At 42.2% G+C, this 25199-nt stretch overlaps 1 protein-coding gene across 1 annotated transcript; it reads right to left on the bottom strand.

Annotated features, from left to right (window-relative positions):
• Positions 1 to 8352: 8352 nt before the first annotated feature.
• On the bottom strand, positions 8353 to 24175 carry LOC148902877 (protein Wnt-2b-A-like). Its single transcript, XM_088992488.1, has 5 exons — positions 23716 to 24175; positions 16671 to 16891; positions 11524 to 11801; positions 10255 to 10519; positions 8353 to 9212 (listed from the first exon to the last, which is right to left on the bottom strand). The coding sequence occupies exons 1-5, from the start codon at positions 23880 to 23882 to the stop codon at positions 8983 to 8985; spliced, it is 1161 nt and encodes a 386-aa protein (XP_088848614.1). The 5' UTR covers positions 23883 to 24175; the 3' UTR covers positions 8353 to 8982.
• Between the last annotated feature and the right edge of the window lie 1024 nt (positions 24176 to 25199).

Here is a 25199-nt window from a genome sequence, read left to right as displayed (position 1 = left end):
TTTGTAGCATTTGTTTATCCTGTCCAGTGTTAATGGTTTGTGTCTGTTTTGTGTGGCTGTGCCATGCCTGCTTGACCTTGTTTGTCTTTTGCTGAGAGCATCGCACTGTTTTGTCGTTTTGCCACTGTCAGCGGGATCGTGTCACTGACATGGTGCTTAAAATCTCATGTTAGGACATTTCACAGCCCCAGCACTCACAGAACTCACCCGAATGCTTCCAAGTTTACCCAAAAACACGTGCGTTGTGTCTGCCTCAAAGACAGAATGCAGAGCTCAAAAGTCTTAAATGGCCGCAGCTGCTTTTCCATGGCAATTGGCTGTTTTAATGGGGGGACATTATGGAGAGCGGGGTAATGACCACTCTGGCCCTCGGAATGCCTTGATCTTATCAGCATGGTGAGAGGGGATGCTCCCACTTTCTGATGCTCTCTCATAGCCGGGCGGCCCAGGCCACTGAGGTCACCCAGAGGCCCCGCCTCCCACGCGCATGCACAAACACGCAAAGACACATCCACCCGCAGTTGAGCCAATTATCATAACCGTTTACACTCAATTCCTGGATGTTGTCACATTGAAAGGACACCGAGGATTGAAGACAGTGAACGAAAGGAGGAGCAAACTAACTTGGGAAACTGCTCGAGAAAAGCCTGCTGCTGTTTTGCCGTCCTCACGTACAATCTCACGTGCACTTGTACACACAGACAAAACCAATAAGTCCAACCGAATAGAGGAGCGCTCATCTTCTGCTCTGTTTATTTGAAATTTGTGATGAATCGGCAGTTTTCCACAAACTGAAGCTTGGTCCTTATCCATCCTGGAGTGGGCCCAGCCCTATCATGTCCAGCATGACCATGTTTGGCTTTTACGTATTTCTCAACATGATTGCTGGATGCCAGTGCAGCTGTGTGTGTGTGTGTGTGTGTGTGTGTGTGTGTGTGTGTGTGTGTGTGTGTGTGTGTGTGTGTGTGTGTGTGTGTGTGTGTGTGTGTGTGTGTGTGTGTGTGTGTGTGTGTGTGTGTGTGTGTGTGTGACAAAGACAAATAGGGTGTCTTGAGAGGGACAGATAGCCTTGCAACCAACCTCTACTCACTCACTGAGACAGATAAAGAACAACACAAACATTCTCTTTTTTTCCACTTAACAATCATATTAAGGCTGGCTGAGACAAAATGATGGATGGGTCGTTTGAATTTGCACAGTTCTATTTTATATTTTTAATTATGAAATACGTGCTCTTTTTGGGGAAGATCATAAACAGTACTTTAAGAGTTTTTTTCAGTAGGTACTATACTACACATAGGAAAATTTGCGTAATGATGCCTATTTTTTCTTGAAAATTCCGTCTTGAAAATGGTTTTAATAGTAAATCTCCAACCAAATCAATTTATTCTCCCCGTTCAGTCATTGTGGGCTGACAAAACCGCTATTAAATCAGCACAACAATATATTTGCTTATGCAGCTTGCTACCGAAACAATATGCTAGCTCTGGCCAGTATGTGCTTATCACTAGCAGCTCGTGATTACTATGACTGGCTAGTGACTAGCCAAGAATGCGAGTCGCCAATCATAATTTGTGAAAACTCTAATGTTGCTCGTGCCTTCCAGCAGGCCTTGGGTTGCCAACTCGAACTCAGATTGGTTAAAGCAACTGATTTTTGTGCTCCAAAGCCGCCTGCAGAACTGATTGTAAAAGTGTCAAGTAGATTTCTGACCCTGGTAACAAATGATGGCTGAAATGCGATTGATTAAATGCTTAAATATGAAAACACACATCTGGAGGAAGCAGCACAACAGGGGAAAAGCAAAGAAATCAAACTGAAAGACAATTTGAAATTATTTAATAGGAATTCATGGACAAAATATAAGTCACATTAGTCTGTGATTCAGATATTTTTAGGCCAGCAGAGAAGGCCATGCAGGCCCTGGCGGTCCACCATTAATATGACCCATTTCAAGCACCTTAGCTTGTAGAATACATGTTTTGAAATGATTTGGATTGTGATTTTAAGCGAATCAAGTGCAGTCCACAAGTGAGACTGGTTGAAAAGGGCGAGTGCTCAGTGGTGAGCAGATGTTGCTGTGCACTTTCACTCTTGCTAAACACGCCAGAGTGATTGTTTACGCTCCGACAACCGATCATAGGTCAAACGAATGACGGCGAAAGCCAACGATTCAAACGCCTGCATCACAATAAAGTCTTACAACACATTTTGGAGGTTGTTCCCAAAGCATCCTTGTGTTTTGGCATCTATTGAGCATTTGGATTTCATCCAAAGTGGATCTTTGCACGTACAAAAATTCATGTTGGCCTGCTTTTGCTCCCCCATCGATGCAGTCCTAAAAAAGCAGCAATCATCTATTGATGATTTATGACTTTACAGCTTTCATGCGTGGAAGAAAATGTTTGAACACATGTACACTTTGCACGCGAGCATCTGAGTTCTGCATCGTGCTGTGCTGAATCTCGTGCCGGCCCGCATAGTCATGAGAGGTGTCTGAGCTGGATCAAAAACTGTCAGGAGGTGCTTCTGGATCCTGGAGACAGGCGCAAATAAAAACGCTGTGTCACCAGCAGACCAAGCGCTGTTGCTGCTGCCTGTTTGCGGATCGAATCGAAATGCAGTGGTGGTCATCCGAAAAAGTCATCCGAAAAAGAGTATTCAAGTCCATTTTCATTCCCAGCTGAAGTTTACTGTGAAACCAAACGTCAAACACATGGGAAAATGTCAGAGAATCAGAAACAGAATCAGAATCAGAATCATCTTTATTGGCCAAGTATATTAGTACACCCAATGAATTTGTCTTCGGTAGAACACGCTGTACTAGTATCATCATAAAAAAGACATGAAAAATAAGTATGGAGGCCACTAATCAAATCTAATCCAATCCAATCTAATCTGATGTAATCTAATTTCAGATAATATATTGTAATCTAATCTAAATCATTAATGTAAATGATACCTCTCACGAACAAATGAATATATGTGCAAGGTATCAAACAAAGCTAAAGTGATCAGTGGTAGAATAAAATATGCTAACAGTTGTACAGTAGGTGCAGAAAATCAGTGTACCATTTTAAAGTGATCAGTCACCATAGTTGTAGTAAAACAAGTGTGCAATTATGCAGATGTCCTTGAGCGCCTCAAAGTGTCTGATGCTGGAGATATATCAGTCAGTAACGGTGGTTCAAGTACAGAGCTAGAGCTACCATTATTCTAACTAAATGCTCTGTTCCACAGGGTTGTGCAGAATTGCAAAGAGGCACTATACACTTAGATTTGGGTTACTGTTTAGAGAGTTGATGGCTAGAGGGAAGAAGCTGTTTGAATGTCTGCTGGATTTGATATGAATGGATCGGTAGCACCTAGCTGAGGGGAGTCGCTGGAAAGGGTGGTGGGCAGGGTGTGAAGGGTCCAGCAGGATTTTCTGTGCTCTTTTCTTGATTCTTGCAGTGTGCAAGTCCTCGAGAGTGGGAAGGGCGGTGCCAATGTCGTGGTTACAGTTTGGTTTTCAACAACTACAAAATTTGCCTTCAAGTCCACGAGCGTAATCCAACAACACGGAACGGAGAGCTCATGGATAGTTTAGCGGATTGCATCTGTGCTGTACTGCTAAAATAGAACCCATGTGCGATTGTGAGGTAAGATCGGGGGAATCGTTTGGTGACTTGGCCATTCCATTCAAGCTTTTGCCATTGCTCTTTGGTCACCTTTATTAGGCTGTACTATTTTCTTAACTGTCCAAAGTACTTTTCTCTTGACCATGCCTGTTCTGTTTCTCATCCCATCATGGAAAACAAATGAATTTCTGAATGAAGCAAGTGACGTCATTAAAATGACACTTATTGGTCAGGTCCTCTCTTAGCTCCCGGAGAGAAAACGTCCTAGCACCATGTCTGGATAGATTCCAGCACAGGCACACCTACCTGGAAGAAATGTGCTTCAGAGAATGAACTTATGAAAAGAAGTTCTAGATTCAGTATCTCCAATGTGATTTCAGATTTGGATGGGTTTCATAGTAGTTGGCTTCGGAACAGCTTATTGAATTCTCGCGAACTCACAGAGCGAACGAGACCGAAGCGTAAACAAGTTCTATCTCAGTGGCATAAGTGGCAGTTGACTTTCCATCTCTTGTTTTTGTTCTGCCAGCACTTTATTGTAAAAGTGAAATGATATTGTTCCCATGTCAGCTCAGTGTAAATGTTTTGTACACGGTATTCCTCCATTTCATGCTGAGCGCTTGCTCTGTTTACTTCTGTTTACTGAGAGACTGGGGCTACTGTACTGTGTCCTCGCTTGCAGCCTCACTGCTGGAGGAGAGAGTTCCATCAGAAGAGACCGAGACAATTATCAAGCAAATATAGTTCGAGGATGTTTTCAGCAACCCGATGTGTCTTACAAGTGTGGTATCTGACGTCGGCCATTATCTCTCCTGCGATGTTACATGGTTGACATTTTTGACGTGACTGCAAAATGTTCATTTTTGAAAGCGCCTGTCACACTTTGGATCACAACGAGCCGAACCCCACTGACTTCGGGCCGCAAATGAGAATAGATTTTTGAGAGTAGCCTCGAGGAGCATCTGTTGTAATTTGCGCTTCTCAGGCATTGTTTATCAGTAGTTGGAGGAGTCGAAAAGAGCCCCCATTTGATCTTGTTACCATATAGCGGCATTGCTAAGCTATCTCTCCGCATCACAGCATCATCATTTGGGTCGGCATGCACGTTTGTCAGCTGGTTTCACTCACTGGTGTCTACGTGTGTGAGAACAAGACAATTTGACCCTAGCCCCGTGCTTCCCATTCCTCCATCACTCCTTGCGTGCCAGCTCAAACACCCTGATTCTTTGGTATGTTGGTGGAATTTCAACTATTTTTCCAGGTCACTGTTGTTTGTACCTTGCTAGGTGTGTCTGTAAATTCGCACACAAGGAGAGAGATAAACATGCTCACACGATGACGTATGTATACAATCCTCATTGCGTCACAGCCCCCCGTTCCAGGCCAAACGTTAATTTGTATCTGATTCTGGCTCAGCATCTTTGTCCTAGCTGTGCATTAGATGGAGAAAAAAATGGATTGGATTTACCTTAATTAATCTCGCAATGGAGACATTTACATTTTACAGCAGCAAAGTTATGGAAGGAAGATGAAAGGATTGAAAAATGTGGACAAACAAAATACATGAGCTGCTGGAAAGGCATAAATGTATTTAGCAGGACATTTTCAGTAAATGGCATGCAAAAAGATGACATTTTTGCAAATATTTTTGCAAAAAGATGAAACATTTGCAAAAGTGGGTTCAGTTCTGGCCTTCTCGTGTGGAGTTTGCATGTGCTCCTGTGTCTTGGGCCTTTCCTTATCCTGGAGGTGGTAAGCACTGAAAAATTAGCTGCCCTGGCTAAAGGTTGAATGTGTGATTCACACTCGTACATCAATGGCCAACGTGTCCCAATTGTCAGTATTGGCCGTGCTCAGAAATTGTGCTCCCACAAAATCTACTGTGTATTGATGGTTTGTGATGACAATTTTATACAAATTGTATAAATTCTAATTCGCAATGAAACAATGCCATGAATGAAACAGTTGATTATCAGTGGCACTTTGACAAGCCCCATGCTAACGTTAGCATCAATATACCATGCTAACGTTAGCATCAATATACTTCTGGGCGAAACAGCAGAAAGCAAGTGTGCAAGCTAATGAGCAGTGTGCAGGCTAGCTAGCAGTAGCTTTGCATATGGACACGGCAAGTTTAATTTCATTCCGATCGCTTGATTTTTTTTTAACAATCATGAGGAATGGAAAACTATTCATATTAATGGTGAGTATTATCACAAAGTTATTTTAAATAAGACATTCTGACATTTTGTTGAAATCATGTGCATGCATGTTTGCATTCGCATGTATTCGTGTGCATGTGCGTGCGTGCGACTAAAAAACATTTCTAAATATTTTACTTTTATGACTCTCTTAGTTAAAAAGGTTCCCGACCCCTGCTTAATTGGAATATGCAAGGTGCGTCGAAGACAAAAAGAAAATTACGCTCTCGTGTTACAAAATGGTCCTTTCAAACTGAAACTAAAAGATTGCAGTTTTCCCCCTTCAGAATCAGAATCAGAATCAGAATCAGAAAGCCTTTAATAGTCCCACAATGGGGACATCTTCGTGAGATCCAGGCGATTTACAGTCATAATCTTTTGCCGAAATAAGAAGCGGGAGTTGTGCCAGGACACCATGACAGGATGTCTGTTCACAATGCCTTGAATATGTGACAGTTCCTGGCAAACCTGACTATGCAGAAACAGCTCTGTGTGCTTAATTTCCTCCTCTCCAAATCAATTAAGTCATCATGAGGACCACTTTTGAAAACGTGGACCACATCAAGATAGCTGTAACGATGGTGCTGCTGAGGATCTACAGGGCTTTGGGTTGGATCATTTACACATACATAAATCCAGTTCCTCATCAGGACTCAGTGCGATTGAACACAATTTCATCCAACATAATGTGATCGGATCCAATTCGGTTTGGTACTACGACGCAAAGAAACGATGCTAAGTAATCCAATGTGTTTGATTATTTATTCATTCTGTCATTCATTCAATGAATGAATGATGATTTCTTCACCACAAAGTAACGGCTTAAAAGTGATTTCTTTTTCAATTCAAATGTACTTTTTTCAACACCTGGCGAGTGCAATCAGGCATAGTGCAATGTTCTTAGAAAGGTGGGGTTGCCTTTCACAAGTGCTGTTCAAGTGAAATTCAAAAATGGAAAAAGGCAAAAATGCTGTCAAGATATTTGATGTTTCATACCTCAGCTCCATGAAGAAGAGATATATGAAGCCCTTGCATTCTATACGGCTAAATATCTATAAATGGATATCTGTGTCTCTTGTTCTGAGTGGAGCTGTTAGCTTGTGGCGCACTGGAGTAAATTTTGCAGACTTTGCTTACGACTCTGCGAGATGAAGCCGAACTTGAAGCATGGGTTCCGAGCCACAGGCAGACTCCGCGATGTTTACATCTGACCTCAATGACGTCATGCACAACTTTGGAGCAGTATGACAATGGGGCCCTCAAAACAAAATTGCTTGACTTTTGAAGATGAAGAAGTCGCTAAATTGTGAGGTAAGTTATGGTCTTCTAAGAGAAAACACAGGGTCTATCTTTCAAATTCCCAACCATGCTAAACTTAATTTTTCCCAGCACAAAAATGAAGATGTGCTACTTTTTCCGCCAAGCGCATATGCGGCCGTTGACCAGAACAGTGCCCCATGATTTTGTTCTACTACTGCTACTGTTTATGATTTATGATTCTGGTTTGTGGTGAGTTTAGATGTGTTTTCAATGCCATGATCACATGTTACATAACAAAGTCTTGAGATGGTATTTAACACCTGGTAATTTTGCTCACGTTTCGATGTGCCTTAAAACATTTTGCAAAAGCCTTTATCTGGTCTTGGTTTTGACTACTTGTAAAGATCTGTGGTATGTTTGCACTGTAATGTAACTGGATTGACCACTTGTGTTGGGATCGATGTACAGTCCAAACTTTATCTAACCTGGTAATGGGATTTGTGGCTTTGGTGTGAGAAACCCACCATCCTCCTTTGTACTCTGCCTGTCAGTCATTGTATAGTCCATTGAATTCAGTGGCGGACCATCAGGGCCTGCAAGGCCTTCTCTGCTATCCAATCACATTTCAGCCATCATTTGTTTCCGGGGTCAGAAATCTACCTGTACACCTTCACAGTCGCATCAAATGTGTCAATCAAACCGTTGCTCTCACCAATAAGATTTCGAGTTGGCAACCAAAAAGGTGGACCAACGTCTTCTTGAAGGCGCTGTTCAACATCAGAGTGTTCGCACACTATGATTGGCTAGTGACTAGCCAATCATAGTTTGCGAAAACTGCTCTGATCACAAGCCGCAAGTGACAAGAGCATACTGGCCATAACTAGCACACTGTATCGGTAGCGAGCTGCATAAGCAAATATATTGTGTTGATTTAATAGCAGTTTTGTCAACCCACAATGGCCGAATGAGGAGAATAAACTGATTTGATTGGAGAGCCATTTTCAGGACAGAATTTTCAAGAGAATACGGACATTATTAAGAAAGGTCAGTCAGTTATTTCCTAGCTAATGATACCCTCTAGTGAACTTGTAATAAATCACACCACACTTTTTCAGTCTGGATTGATTCAGATGTAGCACTACTGAAGGCATAGCGATGAAATCCACGGCCCGCCACTGATTGCATCCAATGATGGGACATGAATCGATCATTCGTAATGTGTAAATAAACACATGTAAAAAATCTATTTTCCCCTATAGTATTACAATGACTCAATTTATTATCCATTTATTTAAAAAAAACACAGACAAGCGCCATCTTTATATTTTCCTTGAGTCTTTTGCCAAAGATTTCTTTAGCTTCAATATCCACTGGTCAAAGTGCACACAGTGTGACAAAAACAGTTGCTGGAGTTAAAAAAACAAAACAAAACAATAATAAAAACAAAGGAAAATATGTGAGTATATGATGTTTTTGTTATAATACTGATTTGAGGGCTCAGTTCATGTACGAATGTATATGTAAAGCGTTCTTGAAGCAGCAAACCATTTTATACTCACAACCGGTTACTAGAACAACATTCCAAAGGACTGAAACATTGATACATATCCATCTGAACCCCTTGGTTGTTCCTTGTTACCATTGATCCTCTGACCCCACTGGTTTGCAAGCAGAAGCCAAAGGGGTTTCATTTACTGTATACTGACCGGCATTGAATTCTTCCGCTTTGACACAAACAGGTACATAAGCCATGCAATGACGAACCGAGAAGGGGTCAGGGGTGTGGCAAGGATGCAGAGCATATTCAGACACACTTTCCCAGAATGTCATTTTCTGCAGGATGGCCTGCAAAGAGGAAGGGGTGGAGACCCATCCTAGGATGATGGTGTGTACTTTTGTGATCAGGTCTTGTCCAACCATTCCACTTGCTTAGGTGCCTTGCATGTGTGTACATCCACAGTTTCCTTGCAGACCTTGCACTCCACAGCACAGCACCATTCAAATTTGCACTCGCACTGGGTGAATTGTTCAACTCTGGTGGTGTCGTAGCCCCGCCCACAACACATCACCTCACATCCCTCTGGGCTGTGCGATGTCTTATTGCACAAGCGCCCAGAAGTCCCGATAGAACCTGAAGAGCATACAAAAGTTTCAGTTAAAACAAAGAAAATATAACAGGGTCATCATTTGGTTGCATGATATGTTTGTTACAGTTTTGGATATGGACAAGCGGAAGGGAAAATGGATAATTGATATTGGTACTGCAGTATCAAAAGCCTGAATACACAGACTGCATGATCCATTGTCTTGGTGTGAGCGTGTGTTTGTGTGTGAGGTGTGTGAATGTCATCCACATGGAGATTAGTGTCGCTGTTTGATTGGAGAAGCTCTGTGTTTGAATTGCCAACTATCACAACAAGCTGCCCATAGACAACAGAGACACATAGACAGCTATGCACTGTTGGTAGAGTAGCCTATAGTTACACTGCCTTTCCCAAGCCATTGCTCCCTTTGAAGCTGCATTGTGTGTGTCTGTGTGTGTGAGTGTGTGTGCGTGTGTATATGTGTATGGTGTGAGACGGTTAATGGACAGTGGAGCGTGACAGACAGACAGGCTCTCACACTGAGGCCCACTTTGCCCTCCAGCTATGCTTAGCTCAGACAGACAGAGAGCAAGAAAGACTGGCCAACAAACAGAAGTGACTTTTTTTTAATTAGCTGTTTGTGTCCCTAGGCTGCGAATTCCACTGGGAAGGTGAGAAAAGAGGGGGGGATGATGGACCAATCGACAAAGATGGCAGGTTCGGGGGAGATGGAGAGAGGTGTTGATCCCTCAAGATTGCTCAAGCATTTCCTCCTCTCAATTGACCAAACGGAGGCCATCGTAAGCAGTTGCCTGCATTAGGCAGAGGTGGAACGACACAGGCTCTAAGCAGTGGGTGTGCGTAGGTGTGTGTTTGTGTTGGCAGAGACTGACAGAGGTCAGGTTGGTCACAGAATGACCGTGTCCCCCAGGCTACGAGGATATTAGCTTCCACTGACACAGACATCAGACAGGAGGCCAACTATGTTATCTGACTGCCACGATTGACATCCACACACAAACAAAGACATTCATATACACACACATAATACAGGCAGGGCTCATCTATCAACAAGATCAAGCAGATTACCTGTTGATTTGTCCGGCAGACAATAATTGGGTGAGTTCTCAAAGTAGACAAGGTCATTTTTGGTGGCCCGCCGGAAGGCTTTATTGGCTACGGTAAATCCTGTCCCGTCTTGGTTCATGGTCACCTCGATGGCCCCGTTGTATTTCCTCCTCAGGTAGTCGCCGGTCTTTCTGAAGTCCGACATGGCCATCCAGCACGTCCGCAGCGCACATGAGCCGCTAACACCGTGACACTTGCATTCCAGCTTCATGAAACGCTTCACTGCCTAAATGTAGAAAGAGTGGTGCGAAGTACATTTGTGTTTTTACTTGTTGACTTCAATGAAGGACTGTGACTCTTTTACATGAAAAAAGTACATTTACATACATTGACTTTCAATTACACCAATTCACGGTTCTTCCGGAACGAACAATGGAACATGCAACAAATTAAATGTCAATGTCAGTGGCGTCAAGGCCTGCAAAGCCTTCTCTTCTGGCCTGTAAATATCTGAATCAAGGACTGATGTTTATTATATTTTGTCCATGATTTCTTATGAAATAATTGCAAATTGTCTTTCAGCTTCCTTTCATTACGTTTCCCCCATTATGCTGCTTCCAGTGTTTTCATATTGAAGCATATAACCAATCACAAATGTTGCCATCATTTGTTACCAGGGTCAGAAATCTACCTGGACACCTTCGCAATCAGTTCTGGAGCATAAAAATCAATGTCCATGAAACTGTTGCTTCAACCAATCAGAGTTTGAGTTGGCAACCCAAGGCCTGCTGGAAAGTGTTGGCCAATGCACATGATTGGCTAGTCACTAGCCAATCATTGTATCACTAGCCACTAGTGATAAGAACTTGCTGACCAAAGTTAGCATGCAGTATCTGTAGCAAGCTGCTTAAGCAAATGTATTGTGTTGATTTAATATCAGTTTTGTGAACGCATAATGGTTGAGTGAGGAGAAGAAATTGATTTGGTTGGAGATTTACTGTTAAAGCCATTTTCGAGACAAGAAAAAAATGGACATCATTAAGAAAGGTCGATTAGTTATTTCCTGGCTAATGGTACCCTCGAGTAGATTTGTAGTGAATCACACCACACTTTTGAGTCTGGATTGATTCACATATAGCACTACTGAAGAAGTAGTGCTATATGTGTGTAGAAAATAAAAGCCAAGACTATGAAAATGCCTTCAGCTTCCACACTTAGCAGAGGCAGACAAAACTATTGAAAGAAAATTAAAAGAAGTGTCTTTATTAATATGCCACATCGCACACTCACCGTTCTTCCACAGCGGTTGTTGTGGAGATTCATAAGCGCCCGTGCATCACGGACCGTCCTCTCTTTGGCATCTATGAAGGCTTTGGCAAACCTGATCCCGTAGTTAATGTGGTCACTACATCCCCCCCAGTCAAATTCTCCTCGTTCATCCTTGTCTCGACCACGTTTTTGAGGGTCACAGTTGCACATCTTAAGATCCCCTTGGCTGCAGGCACGAGTAAGTGCGTACACCACCCCAGCAGAGGAGATGGCGTAGACAAATGCTGCTTCTCGGCTGCCTGGAACAGAGAGAGAGAGCACAAAGATACATAAAATTTCTTGCAAATCCAGTCCACACTGACAAACTGTCAGTTTTACCCCAGCATGAAGAAACCACCTGATGATGTGCCCACACCTGTTTTTGTAATGGTATTGTTTTCATAGTGCCTAGAATAGGGGTCGGGAACCTTTTTGACTCAGAGAGTCATAAAAGTAAAACATTTAGAAATGTTTTTCAGTGAGAGCCACACACACGCAAATACGCGTGCAAATAAACATGCACGTGATTTCTACTAAATATCAGAATGTATTATTTAAAATAACTTTGTGATAATACTCACCATTAATATGAATAGTTATCCGTTCCTTATGATTGGTAAAAAAAATCCAGCCAAACGATCGTAATGAAAGTCAACTTGCCGGGTCCAGAGGCAAAGTTACTCCTAGCAAGCCTGCACACTGCTGATTAGCTTGCACGCTTGCTTTCTGCTGTCTCTCACAGAAGTATATTGATGCTAACTTTAGCATGGGGCTTGTCAAAGTGCCACTAATATTAACTATTTCATTCATTGTATTGTTTCATTGCAAATTAGAATTACGGCCCAAAATACAAGAATTAGCCTCAATTTCAACTTTTTGTGAAATATATGTTTCAATAAAACATGTATATTTTATTTGCCATCTTAACTCATTCACTGCAATTCATGAATTTATTGGGGAATTAAAAATATGACGTAGAGCCCAATTCCCGAATTTGTTCAGGCATTGTTTCTGCTTGTTTGGGTGCCGATCAAGCACTGGCCATGACATCTGGTGATGTTTTTTCCTTGTGGGTCCCTTGTGGGAAATGCTACCCCACAAGGGGGTAGCATTTTTTGCATGTTAGAGCTTCGTTCCAGCTTCAGTTGTTGTTAAAGCAATATATAAACCAACATGTATGTATTGCATTGTATTTTGGATAGCCGCCCTCATTTCAAGCTCATATAACTCCATACCCATATAACTTAGGAATTAACTCTTTTTTTTCTAATGAAAGAAGAGAGTCTAAGATTTCTTATGCTGCATTGAATGTTTATGTAGTCCTAAAACACATTTCACACATCTTGCAGTGGATAAGTTAAAGATTCCCTCTTTAAGATGGAAAGTAAGTCTGCATGTCCAAAGCCTTCTTTTATATGGGCTTCTTTTATGCATTGCATAGCTGGTAGAAGAAATGTACTTCTTTGTCACCACTGTATACTTTCATTTGGTTATCTGACCAATTGGAAATGTCACACACACTCATGTAAGAACCTAGACAGACCGTTGAACATCGGCATGTGCAGCATGTATGTCATGAAACACATTGGTTAGAGGTACAAAAACAAACAGCAACGGCTCTTTTGTGCGTGCTCGCAGTCATCAACGAATGTGAACGTGGTCACTGGAGGCGTGGAATGCGCAATGCTCCCTTTTCATTCCTTCCCCCATATTCGGACAGGAAATATAATTTCATTATGACATTCTTGATAATTATGGGATGAAAAAGAAAAGCATGCACAATTGTACTAAAATGGAACAAAAATGAACTTTTTAATTATTTTAATGACTCTTCAGATGCAGGAGCTTTTATGCTTATTTATACTTTTATCTATCTTTATATTTTGCACTATGTACAGTTCTTTTTATGATTCTTTTTTGTGTGCAGTTGTACATTTCAGTCACCTGACATTTTCTTTTGTGCATAGAATACAGTACTTTGTTTTATCTTTGACCCCCGCCCCAGCCCACCCCTCTCAATTTTGCTGCTGTAGATTGCAAATGTTCCCATTGTGGGACTATTTAAGGGTTTCTGATTCTGATTCTGAGAAGCGACAGTCAGGATTCGTACTGCCTCACTTCCCTACCCTGACCCCCACGTCGTTGGTACAATGTAATGGAAAAACAGAACAAACACCTGTGTTTGATGTCGACGTCGAATTTAAGGCATTGCTCAAATGGACAAAACAGAAGAAAACACGGTGAGCCATGATGCAATGAGTGTGTTAATCCTCCCCTGATTATTGACTGTGTCTTGGTTTTGCTCACTGGTGCTTTCTACTGTATTTGTCACTGCTTTATTTCCTGTATATGTTGCCGTCCATGTGAAGCGCTTTGTTACACCTTCAGCTGTTGTTAAAGTGCTATATAAACCAATATATAATGTAATGTAATTTAATGAAATGTAATGTCTCAGCTTGGTCAACCCAACAATGATGTCTCATTCGGTAGAGTGAGACTTAAATGACACAAGGCGAAGACAACCTGACAAATCTTGTTTACAAATTGTGCTTCTGCAAAATATCCTTTTTACATTGTTGATAATAAATGAAAGGAAGAAATAAGAGCCAAATATCCTTGCTCTGTAAACCAACCTGTCGACTGTGCATTGACCGGAATGTCTTACTTCATCAGTGAGGTGTGTGTGTGTGTGTGTGTGTGTGTGTGTAGGGGGGGGGGGGGGTGATTGCATGAGGGCAGTGGCTGGCGTGTGGGGGTCTTTGTGTGGGAGGCTGAACGCGGGCGTTGCTGTTCATCGTTCAAACTAAGCCGTTTGTCTGATAATCAATATCTCTTTCTAAATATTTACATCTTCAATAATGCTTATCCTTCTCCACAACACACTGGTTGTATTTCTGTATTGAATGCGGAAAATGTTCTGTCAACCAACAGGTTAGTGTGGGGGAAGTTACCACCATTCCAATAATGATTGTCTTTTCCGCCCAAGCTACTGTATTTTATGTTTCAAAACATTAGTCAGAATTGCACCCCAAAGTATGGGCTCTTCTTGAAGCAATAAACATCATCCACAGTTTTTTTGTGCTTTTTGTGCAATGCTTTGAATGTTGTCCTCAGCTGCAGTGCAGCATTTGGAGAAGCTTTATGGCCACAACACTGCTACATCATGTAGAATAAATCACAGCATGCCTTTTACATTTCTCAAGACATGATCTACTTTGCAAGTCACCCAATGGAAGGCCTGTTATACTGACCAAGGCCCGTTGTCAATTGCCCCAGACAGGAACAATGAGCGTAGAAATTCTGAGGAAGCGTTATCAGCTGTTTTAACTCATTCACTGCCATACATGTGTGAAAATGTGTCCACTCCAGTGCCAGGGTTTTTGTCATTGTAACTGGAATTCCAGGACACGCATAATATTAAATTTTGGACTACATAAACATTCAATGCAGGGGACATAACTTTCCGCAGTACCTATGCTTGTCTGTAACTGTAAAGTGTCCTTGAGAGCTTTGAAAGGCACTTAAAATAAAATGTACAGTGGGACCTCGGTTTATGAACCCCTTGGCTTACGAACGTTTCGGTTTTCAAACGTTACATATATGAAAATTTTACCTTGGCATACAAACTATTTTTCGGGATACACACGGAGCTGCCACAATGAGTGATGTGTCGTTCGTGAATGAGCCAGTCCTCCAAACAAGGAAATGGCAGCGGACTTTTTTTGTCCTCTATTCCCCGCCCCCAGTCGTCGGTTAAAGCCACGTGATTGGTCAAGAACGCAATAGTGGAGTTTGGTGTTATAGACAGAGAGAGAATGAGGCGGTTCTCCAAAAAACAAAATGGCGTCTTTGGTTAAAGCCACGTGATTGGTCAAGAACCCAGCAGTGTTGGGGGGGGGGGGGGGGGGTTTAAACATTAAAGAGACAGGCAGACAGAGAGAGAGAGAAAACACACACACACGAAAGGGAGAGGACAGAGCTTGAAATAAAGAAAGAGAAAAGGGGAAAAACGAGTAAAATTGTGAGACAATGGATAGAAAACAGTGAAATTTTGACCCATTTCAACTTTGATAGTTCAAAAGCAGAGTGTAGACTGGAAGGTGAAATATCCAATCAATCAGGCTCCACAAATAACCCGCACAAGTCATCTGTATGCTTGATGCAAAAAGCTATTAACCCAGCTAAACAGATCACAATTGATGAACTAGATACAATTATCACAGAGAAATCACCTACAAGGGATCATTCCTCAAGATGGTGAACGAAGCCTATGTTCCTCATCAAGTGTTTAATGCTGAGGAAACCGGACACTCCATTCCATCAAGCCATTAACAACCATCACAAAGGTAAATAAAATGACTTTATTGTACTGTACAGTTTATTTCTTTAATCATAATACAATAGCCCATTTATTATACATAAAATAAGGTATATTTTGTGTAGTTTTAAGGCTTAGAAAATTAGAAAGTAGAAAATTATGTTTTATGGGGACCTGGAAACGGATTATTCTCATTTTAATGGTTTCCTATAGGAAATTCATTTTTTGGATACACACTTTTCGCCTTACACACTCTGTATGGGAACCAATTAAGTTCGTAAACCAAGGTCCCGCTGTATTATTATTATTATTATTATTATTATTATTATTATTATTATTATTATTATTATTATTATTATTATTATTATTATTATTATTAGAAACCTTAGACGTTCTTGTTTCATCAGAAAAAAACAGTTAATTCCTAAATTATATGGGTCTAGAGTTATATGAACTTGAAATAAGGGCAGCTGTCGAAAATACAATGCAATACATACATATTGGTTGCTTTAAGATGGAAAAAACGCTAGCGTGGGAAAAAAGGGAAATGCTGCCCCCTTGTGGAAAAGAGAAAACATTCCCAGAGGCCATGGCCAGCGCTTTATCGGCACCCAAGCATGAAAAACAAAACCCGAACAAATTCGGGAATGGCGCTCTCTGTCATATTTTTAATTTCCCAAATAAATTCGTGAATAGCAGTGAATGAGTCAACGACACATGAGAATGCTGGCCCAATTATACATTTAAAAATGCCATGATTAAATCCAATGATCAGAAGAAGTACTCGACACGTTGCTAGATGTGGACTTACTTCTCAGCAAGACTCGGCCGAACACAGTGGGATCACGTTCCAGTGTGCTACAGTTCCAACGATGGTGTCTGAACTGATGCTGGCACTCTCTGATCCATTCCTTTGTACCCTCGCCGATGGCCTGCATGATGTCTGGATGTCGCTGGCACAGTTGCCGCTGCTTATTCACCAAGGCTGGGATATTGTCGCAGATCACACGGGCACCCAGTGCGCCTATGTACCTGCGTACGGAACAATCAGGAGTCACAAATGGAAATGTATTCTTAATATAGCCAGACACATAAGATGGACTCAGTGGGGTCACCATGATTAGAATAAGACACATGAACAAACGATAACAATGGGGCACAAAAAGGGGCTATTTTATTTTATTTACTGTGATTGAGCATCTAGCATGTGTGTTTGTTTTTGGTATTTCCTGTCATGTTAGCTCAACTGCATTGACACTACAATGACCAATCCGCTCAACCAGTGAGTGACCAGCGGTGATTTACACAGCAGTAGCTGAAGCAGCGCTGTCCATATACAGAAGGACTTTTTTTGCTTTTATTTTGAAGTTGACCTTGCCAGCATGTTGCAATCCACAACCGTTTTGGCGGATCTCTTGACGAGGCAAATGCCACATTCAGGTGTGACATCGGCCAAACGCATGCAGTAGAGAAAGGACAGATGGTTATTTCTGTCGCTGCACAGCGACTTCGGAGTTCCCTCAAAATATGTCCGAATGTTAAAACACCTCTGGTGCAAAATAATCAGATCGAAGACAGTTTCCCAAGAAAATTGTGCCGGTTAAGGTAGCTGATCACAGGCTCTCATTCTGCAAGTCATATTTTTCACAATGGGCAATGCAACTCATGTTGAATATTTATTTGACGTATTTTTAGAAGGTAGGCAATTGTATTGTTTTACTAAGACGCCATAGTATAGCTCTGGTATAATTAGCTTGATGGAATGAAGATATAAAAAAGCAAAACTGATCTGGTTGGCCTACTGCCCAAAGACAGCTGGGGTGAGCTCCAGCCTACCCTGTGATCCTTGTGCGAATAAAGTGGTACAGAAAATGGATGGATGGAAGCTAACAACACAACATACACAGACACTTTGTCCTCATTAGGGTCGCGGGAGGTGCTGGAGCCTATCCCTGTCACGGTTTGCAAGGTGGTGATGGCGGTTGTGGATCCCAAAAAACAGGCAGGAGGTATCAGCAGGATGTATTTGACAAATTGTATTAAAATAAATTCAGCCGGAACAAAACTTAAAACATCAGTCATCTGAACAGAAAAGTACAAAGTATCAAAGAAAACAATGAGTAAAAATCTGTCTGCCACGGATTGGAACTACTAACGACCTGTGAAGGTGCCGGCGGGGCCGACAGCGCCACCCCTTGGTCGCCAACCAGATCGTGACAATCCCAGCCGTCTTCGGGCACCAGGCAGGGGACACCCTGAATTGGTTGCCAGGGGACACAGAGACAAAAAACCATTCACACTCAGACTCAGACCCAGGGACAATTTGGAGTGTTCAATCAGCCTGACATGCATCCTGAAAAAAAAGTTTCATGTGTAACTGACTGATCAATCATCACCATCCAGTCAGATAACAGTATCTCGGAGTACTATGAACACACACAAATCCATTTGCACTCACAATCACAATTTAGAGTTTTCCATTCACCTGCCATGCATGTTTTTGGAATGTAAGTGGAAACCAGAGTACCCGCTGAAAACCCACGCGGGCGTGAGAACAACATGCTCCCTCTAAACAGAAAGGCCGTTGAGCAAATGTGAAATGCCAAAATAAAACAAAGAAGCCAACCTCTTTGTCACACAAATATTTTACAAATGGAGATGGATGAATGGATGGATGGATGGATGATTGGATTGGATTGGATTGGATTGGATTGGATTGGATTGGACTGGATGGATGGATTGAGTTGGATGGATGGATGGATGGATGGATTGATTGTATGCATGTATGTATGTATGTATGTATGTATGTATGTATGTATGTATGTATGTATGTATGGATGGATGGATGGATGGATGGATGGATGGATGGATGGATAGATAGATAGATAGATAGATAGATAGATAGATAGATAGATAGATAGATAGATAGATAGATAGATAGATAGATAGATAGATAGATAGATAGATAGATAGATAGATAGATAGATTGAGGTGGATGGATGTATTGGATTGGATTGGATAAATGGATGGATTGATTGGATGGATATATGTATGTATGTATGTATGAATAGATGGATAGATGGGTGGATGGATGGGATGGATGGATGGATTGGATGGTTGGATGGATAAATGGATGGATTGACTTGGATGGATGGATTGGATTGTTGGATGGATGGATTGGATTGTTGGATGGATAGATGGAATGATGGATGAGCCCTAACGGCTTTTGTATTAAAAATCTTGAAAGTTTCAGCTCCTTGTTTGTCAAAGCACCACTGTGGTAGTTACCAAAATACTCGTCAGCTTCCAAACTCCTGCCGAGGTGTCTTTGAGCAACCCTACCGCCTCCTAACTTAAGAAGTCGAGTTTTTGCACCCATTCCACTCAGACCGTATTCCATGCCTGCCTGGATATTTCTGTGTGGTGTACAACACACATATCAAGCATCAACAGAGCACCCATCAGTGTTCAAGGTGGCCCAGTAGATAGCATGCAGTAAAGAAAAGCAAAAAAAAAACATTCTTCTTGGACAGTTTAAGGTTTGTGTCTTGGAGGGAGGATAAATCCATTTACTCATCCACGCAAATAAATAGACACTTAACCTCTCTGCACCTGGATGTGCCTTTTAACATATCGTCCAATGAGCCGGTCAAAAACTACAGAGTCACAAATCAGACCAAGGGGCCTCCATCAACCCTGTCCATCGGAGACCCCCTTTAGCTTTCATTTTCTTTTCACTCATTTCTCTCCCACGCTCTCTGTCCAATCCTGCACACAACCTTCATAAAACAGACATGAAACACCGCAGCCAAGTTTTTCCGCAATAATGTCTGAAATTGATATGGGTGTGCGTGTGTGCGTGTGTGCGTGTCTGCGCGCGTGTGTGTGTGTGTGTGTGTGTGTGTGTGTGTGTGTGTGTGTGTGTGTGTGTGTGTGTGTGTGTGTGTGTGTGTGTGTGTGTGTGTGCGCACGCGGGGGCGTAAGAGCAGCCAGCGCTCGGGTGGGTCATTGAGGAGGTGTCAGGAAGTGCGTAGCTCTGCGGTGCTTTTACGAGAGAGGATAGAGACCAGCGGCTCTAGACCCCCCAAGAGACGAATTAGATGAGGGGAAGACCAAGAGAGTGCTCATCAAAGGCCAGGACAAGCCAAGCAGCAACTCATCCTTAATTTCTCCTCTTTCTCTCTTGACATCAAGTGGACTTTATTGGCTTGTAAATCATCATCGGCACACCAAAATAAACCTCGCTTGTGTTGTTGCCACATTCTGAATGATGAGAGCAAGAAGCCACGGTGAGTGGCCAAGAAGATGGCATCTACTGAAACAAATGAGCTAAAGGACAACAGACACCATTTTTTGTTTCCTAACTGACATCAGAAAAACGTTTTAGACCATCTAAAATACCCAAAACACGCAGGCTGATCTTTTTAGTCAAATGCAAAACACCAATACAAATGACTTAAAGTGTCCCAAAATTGCCACAAAATGAGCTCGGAACTGGGGATATTCAGAAAGTCCCGCCCCCTTGTTGGTGACGTGACTATTGGTCACTGCCTTGCTCCATTATCAAAACAATGGCTTCAGAGAGTTCAGATTCGGAGTGTCATGATCTGGTTGGCGACCAACGGGTGGCGCTGTCAGCCCCGCCTGCACCTGCACAGGTGCCGGTCGTTTCCAATCAGTCACACTCAAAAGGACACCTAGCACGACCATTCAGTGTCGGGTAATTGTTAAATGTCATTGAATGCTGTTGAACACATTGTATGCTGTTGGATGCAATTGTATGCACTGTGTGCAGTGCATATGTTTGTTTAATCTTGGCGGACTTTTAATCTTGGTTTTCTTTTGATACTTTGTATTTTTTTCCATTCAGATGATTTTGATGTTTTACATTTTGTTCCTGCTGACTTTATTTGAATACAATTTCTGAAATACAACCGCCTGCTCCCTCCTGCCTGCTTTTTGGGATCCGCACCCGCCATCACCACCTCGCAAAACGTGACACGGAGAAGATGCTTTCTTGTTACTCATCCAGTTATGGATATGATTCAAATAGTTCTGAAGAGGGAAGCATAAATGATTGCAATCGATTAAAGAAGTCCTTCCGTATCAATTCGAGCCGCCTGAACTCCAATGTAACGGAAACTAGAGGTTTAGAGATATGCCCTGGAAAGGAGAGGAATGAAGATCAGTGGCAGCAAGACGGAATATATGTGTGTGAATGAGAGGGATCCAAGTGCAAGAGTGATGCTACAGGGGGAAGAGATAAAAAAAGATGGAGGATTTTAAGTACTTAGGGTCAACTGTCCAGAGCAGTGGAGAGTATGGAAAAGAGGTGAAGAAGCATGTCCAGGCAGGCTGGAGCGGCTGGAGAAAAATGTCAGGTGTGATGTGTGATAGGAGGGTTTCAGCTAGGATTAAATGAAAAGTATATAAAACAGTGGTGAGACCAGCCATGATGTTTGGACTGGAGATAGTGCCACTGAAGAAAACACAGGTAGCCGAACTGGAGGTAGCAGAGCTGAAGATGTTGAGGTTTTCTTTGGGAGTGACCAGGTTGGATAGGGTGGATAGGGACATTAGAGGGACAACTCATATTAGAGGCTTTGGAGAGAAAGTCAGAGAGGCCAGACTGAGATGGTTTGGACATGTCCAGAAGAGAGGGAACAACTATATTGGGAGAAGGATGCTGAATCTTGAACTGCCAGGCAGGAGACTGAGAGGAAGACCGAAGAGGAGGTTTATGGATGTGGTCAAAGAGGACATGAAGGTAGCTGGTGTGAGAGAAGAGGATGCACAAAACCGGGATAGATGGAGGACATTGATTCGCTGTGGCGACTCCTGAAGGGAAAAGCCGAAAGGAAAAGAAGAAGTAGACACGTGTTAACCGCAATTGGCCGCGACACACAACAATTCACCATCGGATTATTTATGTAGTTTTCCTTCTAATTTCGCCATCAACACGGATCAACATGATGTTTTCAGACCAAACAAAGTACCCAAAATGCATTGTGTGTTGCTTTCTCGGTCAAGGGCGTTCCAAATGTGATGTCACTCGAAAACAAGACTTCCTGAATATTCAGCACGACGTCTCCGGACAAGTTGTCAGGAAAAGAAAAAAAAAAAAAATATATATATATATATATATATATATATATATATATATATATATATATATATATATATATATATATATATATATATGTGTAACGGAGTTGTGCACATAGATTATTAAATTATGAAGGAAGTGACGCAACGGCGCACGGTGTGGCACCATGTCCTGCCCATAGTTTCCAGAACAATCTCGAGGAGATTCAGGGTGAGTCGCAATTTTCTGTTGGTCTCGATTAACGCGCATTTTCATGACAATATCTTATTTTGTTTCCCCTTTTGTACTGTCTAGTGTTATCTAATTAGTTCCCTTATTCATTTCGAGTCCAGATTACTTTTTGTGTCATTATTTACTTCACGTTTTGTCGAGTGGAACTTTGAAGCACATGTGCTTCATAGTGCTTTTCTATTGCGCAGTTAATCACAAGACGAAACCCATGCGACTTCACCCATCCCTTCTGCCATACTGTGTTGCAGGTAATAATTGCTTCATTTCGTTTTTATTGTACAATATTTAGTTTCTTGTGTCGTGTTTCATTTGCCCGTGAATGTTCGTGGCTGGTTGAACTGTGCGCCCTTGCAAGCGCACCGCGTGTTCTGCCGAGTCTCCGCGTATGATGCGTTCAGAGACATCATGTAAATGACATGAACTTGTGTTGTCTTCTCTTTTTCTGTAAATAACCACTATACGATCACACGTTGTTCATTCTGATTTGTTATCTACAATGTTTTGCATATCGAGAACAATCTCGAGGAGATTTTGGTTAATCACAAGACGAAACCCATGCGACTTTACCCATCCCTTCTGCCATACTGTGTTGCAGAAATAAAAGAAATAAAAAGACACATCCACGCGTCTGGTCTTATTAATACGGCAGCATCGTGGAGATGAGGACAGTCACTGTTGTGACACCCGTCATATATATATATATATATATATATATATATATATATATATATATATATATATATATATATATATATATATATATATATATATATAATCTGAGATAGGCTCCAGCAACCGCCGTGACCCTAATGAGGAATAAGCGGTACGGAAAATGAGATATGTATGTATGTATGTATGTGTGTGTGAGTGTGTGTGTGTGTGTGTGTGTGTGTGAGTGTACTTAATGAATATATGCCCGCTACAATATATACTTTTTTAATCAGAATCATCTTTATTGCCAAGTATGTAAAACACACAAGGAATTTGTTTCCGGTAGAACACGCTGCACTAGTATCGTCGTCAAAAAAAACTGCTAAGTTGCACTATACAGTTCATTTTGGCTACTGTTGAAAGAGTTCAAAGAGTTAATGGCTTGGGGGAAGAAGCTGTTTAAATGTCTGCTGGATTTGGTGCGCATGTATCGGTAGTGCCTGCCTGAGTGGAGTAGCTGGAAAAGGTGGTGGGCAGGGTGCGGAGGGTCCAGTAGGATTTTCCGCGCCCTAGTTTGGATTCTTGCAGTGTGCAAGTCCTCGAGAGTGGGTAGGGCTGTGCCAATGAGTGTGTGTAATGAATATATATATAATATTTAACCGATTCTGCTTTGTACATATATTAATTTGCTTTGTAGTATTTCGTACTGAAATGTTTTTCCATTTTGGAGCGTCTGATGTGACTCGTAGAGCAATTAATTATACAACACTGCAAAGTACCGTACGCTAAATCACTAAAAAGCTGTACCTAATATTTTATACACCCGTTTTGTTGACCAAAGAGATCTGATCAATGGGAAGAGACTCACCACCATGAAGAATCCACTCGCGGGGTGACCAGCAGCAGCAGCAAAACACACGCACAGCTGGAAGCGGCTCTGGGATGTTGTGGTGACTTGCATGAGACTCCCCGGGACCCTTCACGACGCTGATTCCAGGCTGCCCGTGTGTTTAGAATCTCGTTAAAAGCTAACATGGTGAAGCCCTTCCCCACCAAGCACGTCGGATAAAGCGAGTCTTCGACGATTAGGAAGTAAAGTCAGGTGCCGCGTGGTTGTCCGGAGTGCCGCTCCATGACGCGCACAAATTTGGAGGAAAAGGAGCGCGTCCACGGGCGCCCTCGGCCTCACCTGAGCGCTCCAGTAGCAGCAGCAACAAGTGCAGCCACTTCACTTCTCTGCCCTAACGCTTCTCCTTGTTTGGGCTCCTTTCAAAAGCAAACTCAATCATCATTGTCACGGTTCCAATAGCAGCATGGACTAGTTCTGTCGCCTCTGTGTCGGAAATGATGCTCGGACTTTTATCACAGTGGCGGACACACCGACCGACCAAGAGGGGAGGGAGAGAAGGGGTTGGGGGTGGGGGGGTTGCTGACGCCCACTTGATGTTAGCTTGGGGGCTTTGACGAGGAGGGAGATGTTCAAGAGGGATGAATGAGTGTTCGCTCCTGTGTTTGTGTGTGTGTGTGTGCGCGTGTGTGTGTGTGTGTGCGTGCGTGCGAGTGTGTGTGTGCGCGTGCGTGCGTGTGCGTGTGGTTTTGGCCCTGTAAAATAAAGCAGAACAGTGCAATAAAATAATTGTCCCTCTACAGTGGTATTTAATAGGTAATCATTAAAGATTGGATTGGATTGGATTAGCCTTTATTAGTCTTGCAATGGAGAAATTTACATTTCACAGCAGCAATGAAAGAAGTAGAAATACAAAATACAGGAGCAGCGGGAAAGTCAGCCACTCTCGCTGCACCATCTTGAAGTCAAAAGAACAAATAACTAAATAAATAATATGATGACACAAAGACACAGACAGTCATTCGATTTTAATCACTTTCTGCACCCTCTTTCTTCCATTAAGCAAGTCTAGATGAAAGAGGAAAGGATACAAGTGTCCTTTTCACCAGTGGATCAGGGACGAAATGTGCACGTCTGCTACCAGCTAAATGTTGAAAGCAGACATGAAGCTGTCGCATCCATTGACGAAAAAGAGATTGTCTCCTGTGTCATGTAAATCCGCTTCAATTCCAAGCCACGACAGTTCCACATACGCATCGGCGCTCTGCAGTGACGCTCCTATAAAGTAAATACAGTGATACCTGAGGTTTGTGTAGGCTCTCAGTTGTACAGGAGTGATCCATCGATGAAAACGTTTCTTCAGCCGTCATCTGTACTTCTTTGAAGGTGTTGGACGTTTCACTTCTTCTCCAAGATGCTTCTTCAGCGAACTAAAGTCTTACTGGTAGTTTTGGCTCTATATATATATATCCCTACTTTCCAGACGTGGTGGTACCGGACTCTAC

The sequence above is a fragment of the Hippocampus bargibanti genome, linkage group LG01 (assembly GCF_051943395.1).
Source record: "Hippocampus bargibanti isolate YZ-2025 linkage group LG01, ASM5194339v1, whole genome shotgun sequence".
Lineage (NCBI taxonomy): Eukaryota > Metazoa > Chordata > Actinopteri > Syngnathiformes > Syngnathidae > Hippocampus > Hippocampus bargibanti.
Note: the sequence above shows the minus strand (reverse complement) of the source record. Positions and strands in the feature narration are given on the sequence as shown.